We start from the raw sequence: 18931 nt of genomic DNA, 5'->3' as shown, positions 1-18931 counted from the left end.
ATAGATTAGGTTCGACGGCAGGTACACAAAATACACACGCTTGTTTTTGGACATTACTGCACAAACAGCCTGCGTGTTCAGGATGATACAAAGTCACAATTCCATATGTGTTTAGAGGAAGTCCACATCAGACTTCCGGCGTGGAAGGAAGGAGCAAGTGCAGATGTTTGCATAATGGAGTGTCGGCAGTGAATAAGCAGCAGGCCTCTGCAGAGACACTCAAATGTTCGCAACAGCTGGATCATAAAGTCAGAAAGGAAGCTGTTCTCTGACCGGTAGCTGACTGTTGGGGATACAAGCAAATCTTCTGCAGCAAGAGTCACATAAGGTTCTGATTCGTGATGGACTTTTATATATGTTTTACACTAATTTCAAACAGGAACAGTTCAAATTAAAACTCTTTGAAATTGTGTGACAAAAAATAATTTATTTATATATTACATCCAGAAGAACGCAACACTTGATGAATACGTACAAAAAACCCACAATTTTTTAACTTGTATAAAATGCTCTCTTCTTGCTATCATTTAAGTTTTATTATTCAAGTGACATAAATTGAATTAACTGTTGATTTTGACCCAGGAGAAGAGAAATGTAAAGAAAGAAAACATTAATTTCACACGTTAAAAAAAGAAAAACATTACAATGAGCTTGATTCTTGTGATTCTTACTTGACTTCTAGTACATTCTCAAATATCAAAAATCCAATTCTGACAGCTTTCAATAGAAGTAGTGGACCAGTAAACATTTGCAATAACCCCCCGGGAACGAAAGAGTAGCGGTGCACCTTGTGAATCCTCTTCAGTTCGCGCGCAAGTCCTCCAACTGAATCCCGTCCTGGTTCTGAGGTTCAAGATCAGGTTCTGCTTCACCCTCCACGTGTTTCTGCAGCTTCTTTTCCTTCAGGATCCGAGAGAGAAGCCGCTCGTAGAACCAGTCCAGGTCCTGCGGGTCCTCGGGCCAGACCAAGTACTCCCTCTTCTGGACGAAAGCTCTCATTGCAGCGAACCTCATCAGCTGGTAATGCGTCACCTGCAGGGAGGCATAAGTATCCCGCTTAATATTTGATAGAAATGGATAGAAAGGAATTATTTCTTGACATTTTAAAGACGAGTCAGCGTTACTCACGTAACTGAAATGGGGTGTTTATGTAAAATTAACGTATCTGCTCTTAGCTTAGTCAATTGTTATTAAAAAATTTAAAAAAAACTAATGAATCAAAGAGAATATGTAGCAGAAAAAAGTGACAATTGTGTGTGTAAGAGTGATGTGAAGTGCTGGTGTCATTACTAACAAATATGCGCGTGAGTAAAATATGTTCTGATTCGAAGTTCCTCTTTAAACATAAATTATCAATATTTATTGATTAACCAATGTTTTGAATTTATATTGAGTTTCAGTTAAATTACAAACCCACACGCGTAACTGTAAATTCCAAATATAAATACAGCGACACTACACAGTGTGCTGTCGAGTTGTCACACTCTGTTTCTGATGTTTTTCTTGTCTGAAAAGCAAACAACACAATGTGTAGTGTTCGTAAAGGTGAAACACCACTCATCTCCGACAGACCTTCCCCACCACCAACATGATGAGAACGTTCGTCAGCTCCTCCAGCATTCGACCTTGGGCCAGAGTGAACGCATCCAGACACCAGCCGTCTGAAGAAAAGAGTTAAATATTCAAATGAATTAAAATTGTTAATTCATAAAACACCAATAACATCTGCCAGCGATCAAGATTGTCCATTGTGTCTTCATAAACATGAGACTATGGTAGTATATTTGTAAGGACTGTTCGTTGGGAGAAGTTAGGTAGCAAGTTCAGGAGAGACAGGGAACATGTTGGGTGGAGAATGTTGAAGAAAACACCAGAAAAGAGGAGAAAACAATGACTGTCAGTGAGGATACGAAGAGGAGTGGTGTGACCTAGATGGATGATGGGAAAGAAGGAGAGAAAAAACATGGCAATCCAAAAAGCGTACCGTTGAGGAACTCTTTGGAGACCACACACACGGTCTTCCTGCTGGCCCAGATGGCTTCTCTGATGTTGGACAGGTGGTCTTCCCCGGGGAGGAAGTCCCTGGCTTCAAAGCAGCAGCGTAGAAGGTTTTCGTCAGCGAACTGGTTGTCCAGCTTCTTCAGCAGAGCCGTCTCCACCCACTGGTAGTCATTGTTGCTGAAGCACAGGTAGGCGTCGTACTGCCTATCTTCCAGGTGGGGCTCATGCTTGGGACCCGCCAGAACTCTTCCAACCATCTTCTTGTAGATGACGTAGATGTGACCTCGGAGTCGTGCGTGGACCATCCCGCTGAGGACCACGGAGACGACGAGGACGGCAGAGAAGACAAACAGAGCAAACTGAAGCTCCCGGACGTCTTCTTCATCATCTTCCTTGCATGGTTCGACGACGACTGAGTAGTCAAGCAGGGGGACGTTGTAGAGCGCAGCAGGAAACTCGCATCTCATGTCTTCCAGCGGACTCATGGAGGTCACGTTGGTCTCATTCATCCACGCCAGGAGGGGCTCTAGCTTACAGTCGCAGTGAAAACGGTTTTTGGCGAGGTCAATGAAGCGAAGTGATCTGAAGGTCTGCGGGTCCGGAGCTGCCAGGAAGTTGTTTGAGATGAAAAGAGTCTCCAGGTGTCTGGGAAAAACATCCTGCTGAAGATAAGTCAAGGAGTTTGAAGAGAGATCCAACACTGCCATTGAAGTGAGCCCACGAAAAATCCCGGGCGGCAGAGCTGCGAGAGCGTTGAAGCTCAGATTCAGACCCACAACTGAGTCCAGATTGTCAAACAGATCAAGACAAACCTTTTGAGACCAAATTATCTGCAGGGAGCTGCGATGAAGGTCCAAAACTTCCAGTGTGCCGTTACGAGGAATCACATCGTTGGAGCCAAGGGCGCACCAGCGGATGAAATTCCCACCGTAAAAGAAGTTTTTCAGAAACTTGAAGTGCCTGATGATAGAATAGACGTCCTGTAAATTGGTCAGCCTGTTGTCAGTGACGTCCAGGTGAATAGCAGCCCGGCCCCACGCAGCGATGTCGTACAGATGTTGAAGCCTGTTGTCACCCAGCAGCAGGAAATCCAGGTTCGGCAGTAAAGCCGGGAAACCCAGGTCCCGCAGCGAGTTCCCGGTGAGATATAACGTTCGTAAATATGGAAGTCCTTCGAAAGCGTTGGGTCCCAGCTGTCCGATGTTGTTGTACGACAAATCCAAAATCCTCAACTTGGTCAGGTTTTTAAAGGTGGATTCATAAACCTCTCCAAGGAGGTTAAAGGAGAGGTTGAGCCACTGCAGGCTCGACTGGAGATTGTTGAACGCCCCATCTTCGATCTGATTGATCTTGTTGAGCGAGACGTCGATGACTCTGGTTCTCCTCAAACAGCTGAACACGGCCTCCTCTAAGGCAAAAATCCGGTTTCCAGACAAATTCATACGGTCCACAAAGCTGGTGTTGAGGCCCTTAAACGTCCCCTTGTTTGGGTCTGGGTTGTTCTTATGAGCGAACCCTTTCCCCATGTTGGCCGAGAACTTGAGTTCGGAGATCTGCGCCTCCTCCATCAAGTTGAAAAACTCTTCCGCCCCGGTGGTGTTGAACCCGTTTGAGGTGAGGTCCAGGATATCAAAGGTCATTCCTCTGAATGGTTTCCCGCACCTCTCCCAGTCGAAGCTGCCGTCGCACATTTTGAACAAATGATTGGAACTCAAGTTGAGATATGAGAAGCTTTTCCCTCTGAAGCCCAGAAGATCACTTTCACATAACTGCTGGATTTGATTCAGCTTCAGGTCCAGCTGATTCAGCTTCCTGAGGCTGAAAAAGAAAAGTCCAGGGCGGAGATTCTCGATGTTGTTTCCGAACAGGGAGAGGAACTCCAAAGACTCAAGCGGCTGGAGAAAGCGCTCCGTCAGAAAGGAGTCTCTTAACCTACACCGGTCCAAAAAGAGCATCCGTAAACTGGACATCCCGGCAAAACTTCTCAGCTCCAGTTTAAGGCCCAGATTGTTCCCGAGGACCAAGCGGATGAGCTTCGTCTGCTTCAGGAACGCGTCGTTCCTGATGACAAGTGGCACCTGTTGATTTCCGAGGTCTAAATCCAGCAGCTCCGGGAAACCACGGAGCGAAGTGCTGTTGATTTCCCCGATGTGGTTCGTCTCTAAATAAAGATGGGTGATGTTTGGCCAAAGAGTTGGGACCTGTTTGAGACGCAGTCCAGCACAACTAACCCTGAGTCCATTGCCTTGACATCCTTCAAAGCCTCTGGCTTCCTGTCGGGGTGAGATTCGTGTTAGAATCATAGCATTGCGCTGTGTCCTTCATCGGCCATTGCTACCTCCCCAAAGTAGGCTATGTTTGCGACAGCGCTGTCCGTCTGTGTTCAAAATACAATTAGCATCCAACTTTCGACCGGGATCGGATAAGTCAGAGTGGATGTAAGTCAAATGCCATTCAAAATAGCCAACGTGAGGGTTATAGCTACTACTGTAGTGGTGGATCACTGTGTGAGAGTGAGATGCTGGGATACTGTGCTGTGCCGTAACTGTCGTACGTGATGCCAGGCTGCTACGCGCTGCGGTGCCAGACATTGAATTAAAAAAAAATAATTAAAAAAGCATCTGCTGGCTGTGGTCGTAAAAGTACAGGTGGATGTAAGTCGAGCAGGTCGTAAGTTGGATGTTACTTGTAACTTGAAAAGTAGAGGACGGACGTGGATAAAGGTTTCAGGAAATGTGAGAAATGGGATAAATGATTGAAATTTGTAGTGATCCAGATCAATTTTTAGCCACCAATTCAGCCTTCAGTACGCAAGATAAACACACTTTCAAGGTCTCCATACTCCTTAATGGTTAGTATTCAGTGCTCTCACCACAGTGGCCCAGATTCGATTCCTGGTCATCGAAATCAGAATTCCTTATCAGCAGGGGTTTGCGCTCTCTAAGTGCTTTTCGAGCTCCTGTGCTGCCTGCTTTCTCTAGCAAACTTACCTGTAAATGAAGAGCGAGAAGAGCCGCCAGAAGAGCCAGTGGCGACATCGTGTCCCTCTGCTCTGGTGGAGAGGAACAAATGCACCAGTTAAGAACTTCCTGGACTCTACCTCTCAGCAGCTGCTCTCCAATAACCGCTGTTTACTTAAACACACTTGAACACGTCGCTCCAGCTTCAAACGTGTAGGTTGTTCTGGTAAACACCACGTGTGGAATTCCAATTAAAAATCTCAGACGGCAGCTATGGCAACGGGGTTATCAGGTGGATTTGTTTGAGCATGACTCAAGCTGCAGAGCAAAGGTTCACATTTTTTAAAGAATGTGAAGGCTGACTAATGATCAACATCATTATTTTCTGACGCTAACGGATGAATGGAAGGTGGAGAAACTCCCGAGGAGGTGAGACCAGAGTTTCTCAGTCAACTTATTTGATAGCAGGGAAGAATAATCCCAAACTCAGCGTGAGTCAGAGGGTGTGTGACCACCAAAGAGTTCCTGCTCTCAACTCACCAGGTCGATCTTGAAGGAAGAATTTCACCCAACACTCCCCTGATCTTTCTGTTTTAGGATTCAGCAGACGGTCCAAGATGTTTTCCTCTGTGTCGATGAGTTGCCTTTAAGATTCTCTCTTGCTGCGAGCTCTATTTCACAATCCTGAGTTTCCAAACTCATTTCCTCAGACTTCCCCCGACACACTGTGTGGTCACGTTCAGCATGACCTCTTTCATCATAACACCTGCAAGTCTCTCACCGAGGACAAGATTTGAGTGAGATTTTTTGCTTCTTTGCGTTTTTTCTTCTTCTTCCTTTACTACTACCACTACTATTTTTTGCACTTTTAATACCAGTAACTTCGCTTCTCTCACTGACTAGTACTTATGTAGATACAATTCTCCTCCGACGTCATCATTCATCTTATTTTTTTCTGTTATTGATAAGAATAACTGCTCATGTTCATATGACGACACATAGTGAACGCCAGAGGGCGATGTTGCGTCATGAAAAATGAATATAACTCTATATCATTGACGGAAGTAACTTCATGATTTATTTTTAATAAATAAATCGCGGTGATAAAAAACGTGTTTGTTTGAAAGTCAAGTTACTCATCTAAACTCATTACAATATACTTAAAATGACACATTTTCTTCACACATGAAAAGAGAACGACTTATTCATTTAGCATTATTTATTAGTTTCAGCACAAACCAACTTAAACTGAACTATTTAGTGGTTCTTCTCGTCATTGCACAAAACCTGATCATGAAAACCAAATTTGTTGACAACACACGCTACACAATTATTATTATTATTTTAAAAAAGAAATAATAAGTGATTTGTTTATAATAAAAAAGGAGTCATATGTTTCATAAATAATTTATCTGTAATGATAATTCGGAAAAGGGTGTTGTGTTGTAGTTTTAATCTTGATGACAACTGAAAAAAAAAACGTTCTGGTTACTTCATATAAATAGCACTCTGAAGTACTTTGGCAGAACAATGTGGTACCGGATTGCAAAAGTGTCCATTAGTTATGTGGCATCGCTTCCTTCAAAATTCAAGGCTCCTGACCTCTAGTGTGATTTTTACATTCACGTGTCTTCATTTAAAAAAAAGACTATGTAACCCAACGCCTGACTTCAGTTTGACAGCGAGGGTTTTGTCACCATATGTGGAGCTGTTGTGAGCATGTTGCTCAATTCACAGTGGTGTGTGGTCTATTGGCATGAACTGAAGTTATGCCTCCATCTGTCATGTCACGTTTAGTTTAAGGACCTATTTCATCGTATGTGAGCCCAGCATGGAGGCCAAGCAGAAACTAAAGATAAATCTGACGTTGAAAGATTGAAACGGAATTTGGATCAAAGTTATAACACTGAAAGTCGAGCGGGTGGCAGACTTCTGAGGGCTTCTAGCCCTTGTAGATCTGGAATGTGCGAGCAATGTCAATGTCAAAATCCTTCCCCTTCACGACGAAAATTCTATATCCTCAATGTTTTGCTGCTCCTCCTTTGAACTTCAATGTGCCGCTCCTAAACTGTGGGACTCAGGTTCTGCAGCTTTGACATTCCTCCTCATGTCCTCTCGCTTGTTGAGGATGTGATGCACCGCGAAAACCACCGCACTTGTGACAAGGACGGTGCAAATGATGATGCCCACGAAGGCCGCCAGGGACACGCCAGAGGGCTGCGCTGTCGGACTTGTGTCCGGCCCGTACGAAGCTGTGGGGACAGCGTCGGTGCTGGGGTTGAGTCCAGATCCTCCTGAGTCCGTCTCATCGTCCGCGCTGACGACACACTTGTACTGGTCCACAAGCGTCCAGCCCTTTTCGCAGAAGCAGGTGAAGCCTCCGAAACTGTTGGTGCAGTCCTGGTCGCAGTAGAAGAAGTCACACTCGTTGATGTCGATGCACACCATTTCGTCCGACCTCTCTTCCAGAATGTAACCATCTGGACAGTAGCACTGGTACTTGTTATTGGGGTCGCACTCTGCTGCGCACTCCTCCTTGCCACAGTGGAGTTTGCACTTATTCGGGGACTCGGGATCCACTTGATATCCATCGTAGCACGAGCAGGTGTAGTAACCCGCCATGTTGGTGCAAATGTGCTCGCATGGGGCGGAGGCGCACTCGTCCACGTCGACGCACTGCCCGCCGCTCCGATGGAACCCAGCCTGGCAGTGGCACTGGAACCCCCCCGGGACGTTGACACAGACCGTGTTGTCCTCAGGACACTGGCGCTCGTCCACACAGTCGTTGAAGTCCGAGCAGGAGCGACCGTCCGGCCCCAGCTTGAACCCCTGATGGCACAAGCACAAATGGGTGCCTCCCAGTTCAAAGCAGCCGTGGTCACAGTGCAGACCAAGGCAGGGGTCACTGGGGTCCTCCACGCAGGAGATCCTGTTCACCGGGTCAATTGAGCTTCCTGGGGCGCAGTAGCAAAATGGCTGCGAGGTCTCGGGGTGCACCGAGCATCTGTGCTGACACCCTCCCTCAAGGATCTCGCAGTTCCAAGGAGCCTGCACCCACTGCTCACGGAAACACATGAACCTGGTGGAGTCGGGCTCCAGGGTGGCGATGAAGCCAGGGGGGACCCCGGAGCTGAAGTGGCTCGCCCGTTTGCCGAAGAGGCTGTAGGTGCTGGTGTCCGCCTCAGGGAGGAGCCCGCAGGTTTGCTTCGGAGGGGACTCGCAGATGAACGCGGGCGCCGGGCTGCCGCAGTCGCGTTGGAGCCACTTCATCTGCTCATCCACCACAACACAGCGAGGGGACGCGCAGCTGGGGTCGAAGCTGGAAGCCCAGTTCTGGAAGTCACTCTGGACGCCCCCGCGGAGCCACTCGTACCCGCGCAGCGTCGCGCCCGGGTCCGGGCAGCCGCCGGGGGGACGCTGCAAGCCGATCCACCCGGAGCCCAGACCCAGCAGCGACTGGCTGGACTCGGCCGAGGTGAAGGTCGCTAACTGACCCTCAAGCTTGGCGCACATGCTGCGGGCTTCAGCGAAGTCCGCCAGTTCTTCAAACACGACGTAGATGGTCTCCGGAGCCGCACCGTCTCGGCACTCCACGATCGCCGCGAGCGCAGCCACGAGAACAACAGCCGTAATGTCCCTCATATTTGCGCCGCCTGGTTTGTTTCAGACGCTCTTTAGCACGCGCTTATATCCCCCCGACTCCATGTCTGCGCTCCGGCCGAGGAAGGAAGTGGCTCGCGGAACCCTCCAACAACTCTCTCCTCTCCGCTGCAGAGCACATCCCCAAGTTCACCATGAGCACGACACTCGGGGGGCTTGGACCCAGCTACCCCCGTTTTAGGAGTCGCCCCTCCTTCTGTGATGCGCATCTAAACATAGAGCCGCTTCCAGTCATGTGGCTACGAGAGCTGAACTAGACTGGAACCGTTACTTATAAATGACTGATCAAGGCGCACAAAACCTGCCTGGGATGAGGGTTATGACACCTGGTCAATACAAGTTACAAAAGTTAATGCTAGTTTACACCGATACAAAATGGATTGTAATCGCCACACAAAGTTTAGAATGGAATAGAAATCTTATTTTCTGTCATCATTTCCGGTCAGCTGTTGCCTAAAATAACCACAATTTGAAACAGGTTTATTATTAAAATGAATGATATTTGCATTCACTGAGACTTCATATAGAAAACAGTCCTGAAGACGGGACCATATTCTCCATGAAATGTACTTCTTTCCAATTGACTATTTTGGCATAAAATACATGCATACGGAAATCAAAGATACGTTTAGATTTGTGCACATTCAGTGGAGGTAAGTCACTTGTATATATTTTGAAGTCAGTATTTTGATGGCTCTCTCTTAGTGACAGCAAAATCGTACAATTTGAAATAAAAAATTTCCGCACTATAAATGGCACTGTTGCGACCTGTATGTCCTCAAATATTATGCCACTCTGACCTCGGTGTAAACATCACCTGTGTCAGGACCGTACCTCAGTACCTCTGATGATTCTCGCGTGATCACACGCGACTTAGACCTAGAAATGCAAATGTGATGGTGGAACAAAATTTCAGATAGAAGCGACAGAAACTGTACCGGAATTCGCAGCACTATGGTTTGTATGTCACGTCAGGAGCAACATGAATCGTACAAGGAACTTGGTAAATCCCCCTAAAATCTAAATAACATTGATCAAACACTATAATGCACCTTTACTGGTCACACGCATCAGTCTGAGTTACCAGCTAGTAAAGCATGGGTTCGCCCACCCCCTGAGAAACGCTGCTGTCAGCAAAAAGAGCAAATGACTCCATTAACTGTTCCACACAGAAGAACATCCATAACTTATCCTCAACTTTATTTAAACCTGTATTCAAACACAGAGTGAGAGGTGACATGAAGACAAGGTACAGTGCACAGACCAAGCAGCAGTTTTACATTCAGAACGACACTTAGTTGCAGTATCAGCAGCTTTTCCGTTCAATTTTCAGCATAGTTGTGACTTTGAAAGAATATTGCACGTCAGTATATTCAATTAAAAAAAATCCATGCTGTCTTATAATGAAAATAACACATACTCATGAACAAGACATATGAATGAACACTGACAATTAATAAAAAAAGTGACTGTGACCAGAAAATTCAGTAAGTTAAAAACATTGTAAAGTCTGTTCAATGTAGATATTTCATAATAATAGTGAGTCCATTATATTTACTATGGAGGAGAAGTTGGTTTCAAAAAGGAAAAATATTTACTTAAAAAAATGCATTATTATTGGTTTTGTTTGTGGCTTTCAAGTTAAAACCTTATTTGATTGACAAACAGCTTCATGGTTTATAAACCCCAAAATACATCACTACATATTGTATTGTAATGACACCTTCTTATGAGCTGATTATATTCAGTTTTATCTTATTTTGAATCTATATTCTTAGATGTTTTTTTTTCTACTTACCTTGCTGTGATATATGGATCACTTATACCCCCATACAAATATTGACCTATAAACCATTATATATTAAAGATGTCTACACCATTCAAATTAGTTTTTAAAAAAATACCTTTGAGCTAATTTAAGAATATGAGTACACAATTTTGAGGTACTAAATAGTTTAAGTAGATTTTAGTTGCCAGAATGGAGAGCTACTTAAACAAAAATGTATATATATATATATATATATATATATATATATATATGACGCATCTCAGTCCACTGGCAGCATCTTGTAGGTGTCCGTGGTCACCTGCTGCAGGTAGTCAACATCTACTTCTGTCCTCTTGACAGGAGGAATGTCCAGTGTATCGCAGCGCTTCGCCAACTGCCGTACGACGAAGAAGAGCAGCACCACACACAGACCGGAGAACAGGGTGAGGCCCAGTATGCTGCCTGTCTTGATGTAGGAGGGCACCAGCGCTGGCTGGGCAGTGGGCACCTCCAGAGGCGGATTCTTCGAGCCAGATCCATCCTCATCATCCATCTTCAAGGGGACGCACTTGGTGAGGGCCACGAGCTGGAACCCTTCCTCACACAGACACCTGTAGCTTCCGAACAGGTTTTCACACATGTGGTCGCAGTACATGTCCATGTGACACTCGTCGATGTCGGTGCAAATGTGTTGGGAGTGGTTCCTGTAGTCCAGGATGTAGCCCTGAGGGCAGGTGCACGGCCAGTCTTTCTCATCCATGTCGGGCAGGCGGGTGCACCTGGCCGGACAGTCCCGTGCGGTGCACCGCATCTCACACTTGTGAGGGTCCTTCGGCGACACCTCGAAGCCTTTATCACACACACACGCTAACACACCGCCGACCATCTCACACTGGTGCTCGCAGTGGAAACAGATGGAGTTGTTCACACACTTCCCGTCGTACTCATCGAAGTCCTCCATGCAGGTGCACTCATACGCGCCCTGGGTGTTCACACACCGCTCCCCATCTCCTGTGCACGGGCTGGTTTCTGAACACTCATCCACGTCCACGCAGCTCGTCCCATCCCTCTGGAGGCGGTACCCACGCTTGCACGCGCACTTGCCGTCGCTCTCGCAGCGGTGCTCGCACCTGTCGCAGGAGTCATCCGTGCAGGAGAAGCGGTTCCGATGGAGAACTTTATCAGGCGGGCAGACGCATGTCCCGTTGCACGCGTGCTCGCAGCCCCCCCGCTCCCCCTCACAGCTCCACGGAGCTCGCATCCATGATTTAGAGGCGCAAATATGTTTGGAATCAGGATACTTGCTGCTGGATTTAAAAGTCAGAGCCGTGGTTCCCGCAGGGAAAAGCTCCGAGTGGATCAGCTCTGCGCCGCTGAGTGCGCTGTATAGCGTGTGTGCGGAGGGGTCAGACCCGAGGGGGTCACAGGGGTCACGCAGAGGGAGGCGGCAGACGAAGCCGTCCGCTTCGGCGTCACATCGTGTTTCAGCAGTCGTCTTGTCGGTCGCATCCACGCGCCTGCACATGTCCATACTGGCGTCCACCGCATCTGACCAGTAAGACCCGTTCTTCCCGTCCAGTAGGGTCCAAACCTCCGGACCAGACCCAGTCACCAACTCGGCTGCTGAGCCGCGACAGATCATCAGCGCGTCTCGATAGTCCACGGCTTCCTGGTGGAGCTGGTAGCACTTATCTCCGCCGCAAATCATTTGGTCCGCGAAGCCGATTTCCGCCTGCTTGCAGAGGAAAAGCGCGCACACCAGAAACCTCATCATGACGCCGGAGAGAGCGAGACTTCGGAGATTGGAACCGGGCAACGCGACCGACGATTCCTCATAATCCACTCGTTATAAAGGATCCAAGTTATGCCAATGTTTTTTTTTCCGCCAGGCGAGGAAGGAAGTTCCGTCCCAGCCAACTACTGGTTCAAGCCCGAACTGCTTGCACAACCCACAAACACGCGCGCGCGCGCACACACGTGCAGACGCAGGGAACCCCGGATCAAACCTCAGACCTCACAGATCTGAGAGAGTGAATCAGACCGAGGATGAGTCTGTTATGCGACCAATTATCACATGAATAATCACATGATTCTTTCCAATGGTTATTTGATTATTGTTGTATGAGAATTATTTTATGAAAATGTATTTTTTTAACAAGCCCATGGACTGCTCCCTCATCCTCTGTGGGCACCGTGCTGGTGACCCTGGACCGAATGATCCTGTCGCACCAACGGTTGTACCTAAAGTTACATTTCAAAATGTGGCATATACTTTGTTTGTACACTGTCGATTCTGTGAATAGCTTGAGAAATTAAGGACTGATTTGGTTGAGTGGGGCAAAGAACACATTTTCCAAATTTGGGAGTGATCACGGACCACAGTCCTTTAGATGTCTTCAATGACAGCTGGACTGTAATAGCCTTTCACACATGGCTGAACACACTCTCCCCTGCTTGAAGAAATTAATAATGCCAAAATAACAAAGGCAAACGTTTCAGGTATGATATATGAAATTATGTTTTGAGTGGAGATGGAGAAATATTTGGGGTAACAGAGCTATTTATGGTCATCAGTGTCGCAGCAGAACACCTGTGAAAAAGCCACTGAAATTTCACTGAAAAGTGCAGGAGGTAGAAAAGTGACCTTATGGCTTTAAATTCTTGTGTAGCACAAACTTCAATTTTAACACTTTTCTCATTTATTTAAAGATCAAGAATGACTAAGGTGTGTTCTCTCCTCCTGTTGCTGAAGCCACACACCAACCTCAAACCAGTGATGGTGAAGAGATGGATCTTATGAGGAGAAGCTTTGCTCCAGAGATTCACAAACCTCTGAGGCGAATTCTCTGTGAGGGATTGTTCTCAGTTTACTGTCTGATCTGCTCTGCTACTTTATAGTTGACTCGACTGAGGCATCTTTTCAGGTTGCCTCCTGATCATCTCCTGGTGTGAAGCTTTCCTCACAGGTCCAGGTAGAACCACACTGTTGAGACGATGTTTCTCGGCGACTGGAGTGAGGAAGTCTGGGTCTAAAACTGGACGTTGCCCATCCTCATCCCTTCCATCGCTGGAGCCAAACCTTCCTGGCGTGTTATTTCAGGACTTGACTCATTGATAGCAAGGATGACAAAAACAATAACCAGATAAACTATTCTTGTCTTTACGGTCAGGCTAAATCCATCGGCGTTATTCGGCAGCGATGTGTTGGCTTCCATTTTTTTTTTCTCTAGGGAAAAGGACAACACCTTAAGGAGGACGTAAGAGCCACACCATAGGACTCACTTCCTCTGGTTCTGAGGCAAACGTGACCTGGAGAGAGGCGTTACGTAAACGGCTTGTCAAGCTGCCTGGCTTCTTCGTGGTGGCTCATTGGCTCTGGGAGCTCTGGAATGTGAACTCATGCAAATAATTCCCACCCAAAGACACAAAGAGTGAGTCAGCGGATGCAATAGGAGACCAGCCATGTTGACGTGCATCAAAGAGAGATTGGGAATGACACATGTAGGAAGATTCATGCGCAGAGTTTGGCTGCTTACATTAAAGTGGGAGGAATGAGGGTGGAGGGGATGTGAGTGAGGCACACAGGGAGGAGTTTCTTTGTTCACAGACTGGGAACTGAATAGCCACCTTCACATATCGATGGTTGCCAGATGCTTTTCTGTGCAAAACTCACTTTTGTACAAGACTTTTTTCACACGAAACGGATGGGTTGCTTTTCCGAAATTTTTCGTTCTGATATGAAAGAAGCCTTCTTTGATTCATAAATGTCAAAAACATTTTTTACTCTTGGAGGCACCAAAGTACTTTTTTGTGGCCTATAAAAATGTTATTTTCATGATGGCAAATCTTCGACTCACAACATTCCTCTTTCACTATCTTCCATCAGGGTTTGCCATTTCCTGTCAGTCTCCTCCACCTTGACCTCATCCTCCCTTGTTAAAACAAGCCTTGTACCATCAATGTGCGCCTGTCTTGTGTCGACCGAGGCTGGGACCCCACCCACCTACAGCACTTCATTCGTACAGAGAGGAACTCCCTGGATGGGCCTCCCGTCCATCACACTCACAGCCATGAGGAATTGCTTCTCACATTAAGTTTGTGTGACATGTGTTTAAAAATCCTTGTGGAAAAACTCAATTAACACAAAAGCCGTTGCACTAAAATGTTAAATACTAAAAACTGTTTTGAATCATATTTCTGTTTTCACCAATATGCATTTCAGTTTACACTTTCACTTGATGTGTTGAGTCACTTTTTATTGCTTTACGAAAAAGATGATCCATTTTAATAAGTTATTATTCAATTCTGCTGCAGAACAAAGCCAGTATTGAATTTATCGTTGGATAGAAACAACTGCTTTGGGAATGTACGGGACCCTCCCCTGCAGTGACCCCTGCAGTTGACCTTGGCTCGATGATGAGTGTACTTAACCTTTAACTCTGATTTCACTATTATTTTAAAGTCCACGTCAAGACATTTCCAAGGACTCGTGTCGAGCGAGGGAGCGCTGTTGCCGTCAGAGGAGGAAGAGGAAGGCATTATCTACGTCCTGAGTGAGGATCAAGGGAAGGAGGACACACAACACACACACACACACACTGAGTCAGACACATTTGGACATGAGTCTAAGTTACAAGCCAAACAGGATCACGTTAATATTTCACAATTTTGGGAAATATTTTTTTTGATGACAGCCCTGTAATGGCTGAAGTGAAAACTATGCCATCTGGTGGTGGGAGGATGTCACTGAAGTCCTGAAGTCGTAGACGCCGTGGATTCAGTCCCGCAACTGATAAAGAGTTAAAGCTGACTGACAGAAGAGAAGAGGAAGAGGCTTTCTGATGACCCCCACAGCATGGAATGTTGAACAGATGTTAGACCTAGCACATCAGATTTACCATCATAGTCGCACGCTTATCCAATGGGGATGTTGGATCAAAGGCTTCAGCGCTTGCCAGATCTGTTACAAGGAGACGAAGGAGGAAGAGGAGTTGCTGAGACTAGTGACTGGACACCGTAATACAGCAAGAGAAACGTGCCCTTTTTGGACTGTTTTGGACCAAACAGGCTGCCGTGACATGTGGAGGAGTAGTAATGTTAGTGTTGTTCGACAGGTGATAACATTGTGAAGAGGTGGTGCGACCTGCAGGCTCATGGCTCGGCGCTGAGGGGCCACTTCCTGCCATTGAGTGGTGTGATCCACCTTGGCCAAGCCGTGTTTCAGGGCAGGACATGATTTACTCCGTGAATATTTATCTCAACGGCTCAGATGGTGAAACACAATATCCTCGCTGCAGGTGGCTCAGAGGTCAGCCAGGCTTGAGTCTCAGCGAGACTTATGAAATAGATGCCTACAGAAGGGTTTCTGCTGATCTTACAAGTGCAATACAGGTCCATTCTAGTTCATTCAGTCCCTTTGTTTTGGTCACTATCATCCCTGCTCAGAAGAAAGTTGCATCCTCTTCGGATGGGACAGAAACCGAATGAGCTGGTGTTTACATTGAAGAATTATTGACAGACTTTTACATGAGAATTCAAAAGTTATTTGTGGCATACAGAAGCTCTGAATTGCCATTGTAAGTTATTTTTATTTATGTATTATTTTACTCGTATGAGCTAATTATTGCGTTCGTACAAGGGAAAAATACACGTTCATACGAGATTATTATTACGTTTGTACAAGAAAAAAACAAGTTCGTACAAGAGAAAAACACATTCGTACGAGAAAATTATTACGTTCGTACATGAGAAAAACACATTTGTAAGAGAAAAAACATGTTCGTATGGGATAATTATTACGTCCATACTAAAAAAAAAACACGTTCGTACAAGAAAAAAACACATTCGTACGAGAAAATTATTACATCCACACAAGAGACAAACCCACTCGTACGAGAAAAAAACACATTCGTACGAGAAAATTATTATGTTCGTACAAGAGAAAAACACATTTGTGAGAGAAAAAACACATTCGTATGATATAATTATTACATCCACACAAGAGACAAACACATTCGTACGAGAAAAAAACACGTTTGTACGCCGGACGTGGGATGACTAGAGGCCGCAGCACCTGCTTCTCAGTGGATGGAGAGGATGGTACTCTGAGCAGCTCCTTGACAAGCTGCTGTTTTTTTCTTGGATGGAGAAAAAAATCTAGTATGAACATGTTTTTTGTCGTAAGAACGTAGTAATTATCCTGTACGAACGAGATAATACATAAATAAAAACAATTTACCATGGCAGAGCTTCTGTAGTGGTTCGTGTTAGAGTGTTGCAATTCAGTTGGACAACTTATTCAAAGCATGTAAGGGGCCTATTGGATGGAGGCATATTTCTGGTGATGATGCCAACACTCTGGGTTCTGTTTTCAGATATGACATTTAAATCTCTTCACACTGTGGAATCAAAAATAAAAGGCAGCTTTGGAAAGGTGTTCAAGGAGAGCGCAAGCACCAGTTCCAGAGGGAGGGGGCGACGATGGAAAAGGGAAAGCAATATTTTTAGTAGAGCGACCCCACCCATACATGTTGGCACAAAGTCCCACCTTTGAGCGCCAAATGCGAAAAGGACTCCAGACGCCATTTTGCTCACAGCTCTGCGTTCAGCTGACAACGACTCCGGCGTAGCAGTGAGTTTGTGCGGTAACTGTCTTCAGGCTGTTGCGCGAACAAGAGGACGACATTTTGTCATAATAAGCTCTTTGTTTTATCAAACAATCGGGATCAGACAAGACACTTCAGACGAACCTCTGTGCTCTGGCAGCTGCTGCCTTCACGCCTGAAGTCATTTCTGGAATCCAATTTCTTGGAGCTAGTCAGTGGTCAGTTGTGTCTTGCTGCAAAGAATGAGAGGAAAATCTTTTTTTTTTGCAGAGTCAACAACAGGAAGGCGCTACTCTTTATTACCAGTGTTGGTTTACTGCTCAGAAAACAGGAGGGTCGCTTCAGACGGTAGATTATTCGGCACGTGTCGACCTCCGTTTCCTGCTATTGTGTTTGGTGTCAAAAGGGAGCACAGTTATCAGCCGATTAAACACACGGCCTGAAACATAACCTGCAATATAACAGGACCTGCTGTTACACTTGCATGTTGAGTATTTAAGGTGCTCGGGTTCAAAGGTGCAACTCCGAGGGCACATGAGGTCAGTGTGGAACTCAAGCGTGCCATCTTGGATGAGGGCAAATTTGCTCAAATCTCCTTAGAAAGCCAGTCCTTGTCACTGAATCCATTGTTGATGATGCAGGCACTGCTGACTGATACACATGCCTCAAGAGTTATGTGGGCTTCCTAGAGCAATAACTGGTGGACAAATGGTTAGAAGAAAAAAATGAAAAAGTTTGAAAAACAGTCAGAAAATGGGATGAGTGTGGCACAATGATGGTAAAAAGTGTGTCGTTCTTTGATTTCAGCATTTGGAAATCCATTTATTTAATATTTAACATGTCTTTAATCTGTCAATAAATTGAAAATACCAGCATTTTTTTCCCCAAAACTGAAAGTAATGGCAAATAACTGACAGATATTTTTAAAATCTCCACAGCCACACAATCAAAACAAACCCAGCCACCTGTATATAAAGGGGGGGAAACAACATTTCTTCTCACAGGTTGGGAACTTGACACTCTAAGACACCGCTCTGCCATTGTTTCAAAGAGCAGTAAAACCTTGGCACCTCTGAGACGTGACCACTGCGGTGGCCTCATTGTCCGATCCCACCTGGAAGGCTTCGGCTGTTGACAGATGTATAGTGGGCTGGACGGGAACACTGCTACTTGTGCTGTAAATACACTCTCTTGAGGAGGCTGTGTTGGCAGCAGCACAGAACTATTTTGAACTTTCCATAACCTCAACAAGAACTCGATTAGTGGCGCCACTTAGGAGAAGTCGGACGTTCTTTTCTATAGATGAGCAGCAGTTTCTCTAATGGAAAAGTTCCCGTTTCTCGTCTGTTTTTGTTGCCTGTACTTCCCCAGAAATGTGAGTGACCCGTTAAAGGTTAAAGGTGATTGTCAGCCTTGTGCGAACTTGTGTGAACGTTGAAGAGACCTCATGGCCCTAAAGGCCCATTCATGCTCAATGTTAACTATGGATTCTGATGCTCTGCGCTCATTTCGTCCATATTTCTGCATGTTTCCACAAAGCTTACAGATACAAAACAAACGGAGACTGACTCTGTGCTGCTCCCCCTGGTGGATGTATAGCCGAACAGCAATACCAATGCAAAGAACACATATTTGATCAGTGACGGTAACATTGGTTAAAATGGATGGGTACAATTTCGTATGTAAAGGGATCATAGATGGGCCCTCTGCAGCGGGTCTGAACTCTCTCTGAGGACAAGGAAAGCCAGTCTTGTCAAGGTGCCTGCTGGACGTCTTCCAGCCGGCTGACTGGCAGGATGCCCTTGAGCAGAACCACGGCAGGAGAGATTCAATGACTTGTGCTGACACAGATGAGTCACAGCGCGCTACAGTTTGGTGCAACAGCTACAGCTGCATCCAAAGTCTTGAACGTTACATGAGACGTCTGCAGTTCAAGT

The 18931-nt window shown here is 45.9% G+C and overlaps 3 protein-coding genes across 3 annotated transcripts; all 3 read right to left on the bottom strand.

The window, feature by feature from the left end:
• Positions 1-452: 452 nt before the first annotated feature.
• Positions 453-5649, bottom strand: tlr5a (toll-like receptor 5a). The gene is made up of 5 exons (XM_053880784.1): positions 5502-5649; positions 4992-5053; positions 1985-4274; positions 1573-1661; positions 453-1032 (listed from the first exon to the last, which is right to left on the bottom strand). The coding sequence occupies exons 2-5, from the start codon at positions 5037-5039 to the stop codon at positions 802-804; spliced, it is 2658 nt and encodes an 885-aa protein (XP_053736759.1). The 5' UTR covers positions 5040-5053; positions 5502-5649; the 3' UTR covers positions 453-801.
• Positions 5650-6212: 563 nt separating this feature from the next.
• Positions 6213-8714, bottom strand: LOC128768479 (thrombomodulin-like). The gene has a single exon (XM_053881386.1). The coding sequence runs from the start codon at positions 8601-8603 to the stop codon at positions 7011-7013; it is 1593 nt and encodes a 530-aa protein (XP_053737361.1). The 5' UTR covers positions 8604-8714; the 3' UTR covers positions 6213-7010.
• A 1151-nt stretch (positions 8715-9865) lies between these two features.
• On the bottom strand, positions 9866-12282 carry LOC128768493 (thrombomodulin-like). The gene has a single exon (XM_053881412.1). It carries the CDS (start codon positions 12161-12163, stop codon positions 10670-10672), a length of 1494 nt encoding a protein of 497 aa, XP_053737387.1. The 5' UTR covers positions 12164-12282; the 3' UTR covers positions 9866-10669.
• Positions 12283-18931: the final 6649 nt, after the last annotated feature.

This window comes from Synchiropus splendidus, chromosome 12, assembly GCF_027744825.2.
Source record: "Synchiropus splendidus isolate RoL2022-P1 chromosome 12, RoL_Sspl_1.0, whole genome shotgun sequence".
Lineage (NCBI taxonomy): Eukaryota > Metazoa > Chordata > Actinopteri > Syngnathiformes > Callionymidae > Synchiropus > Synchiropus splendidus.
The sequence above is the reverse complement of the archived record's forward strand: the minus strand, read 5'-3'. Positions and strand labels throughout refer to the sequence as shown.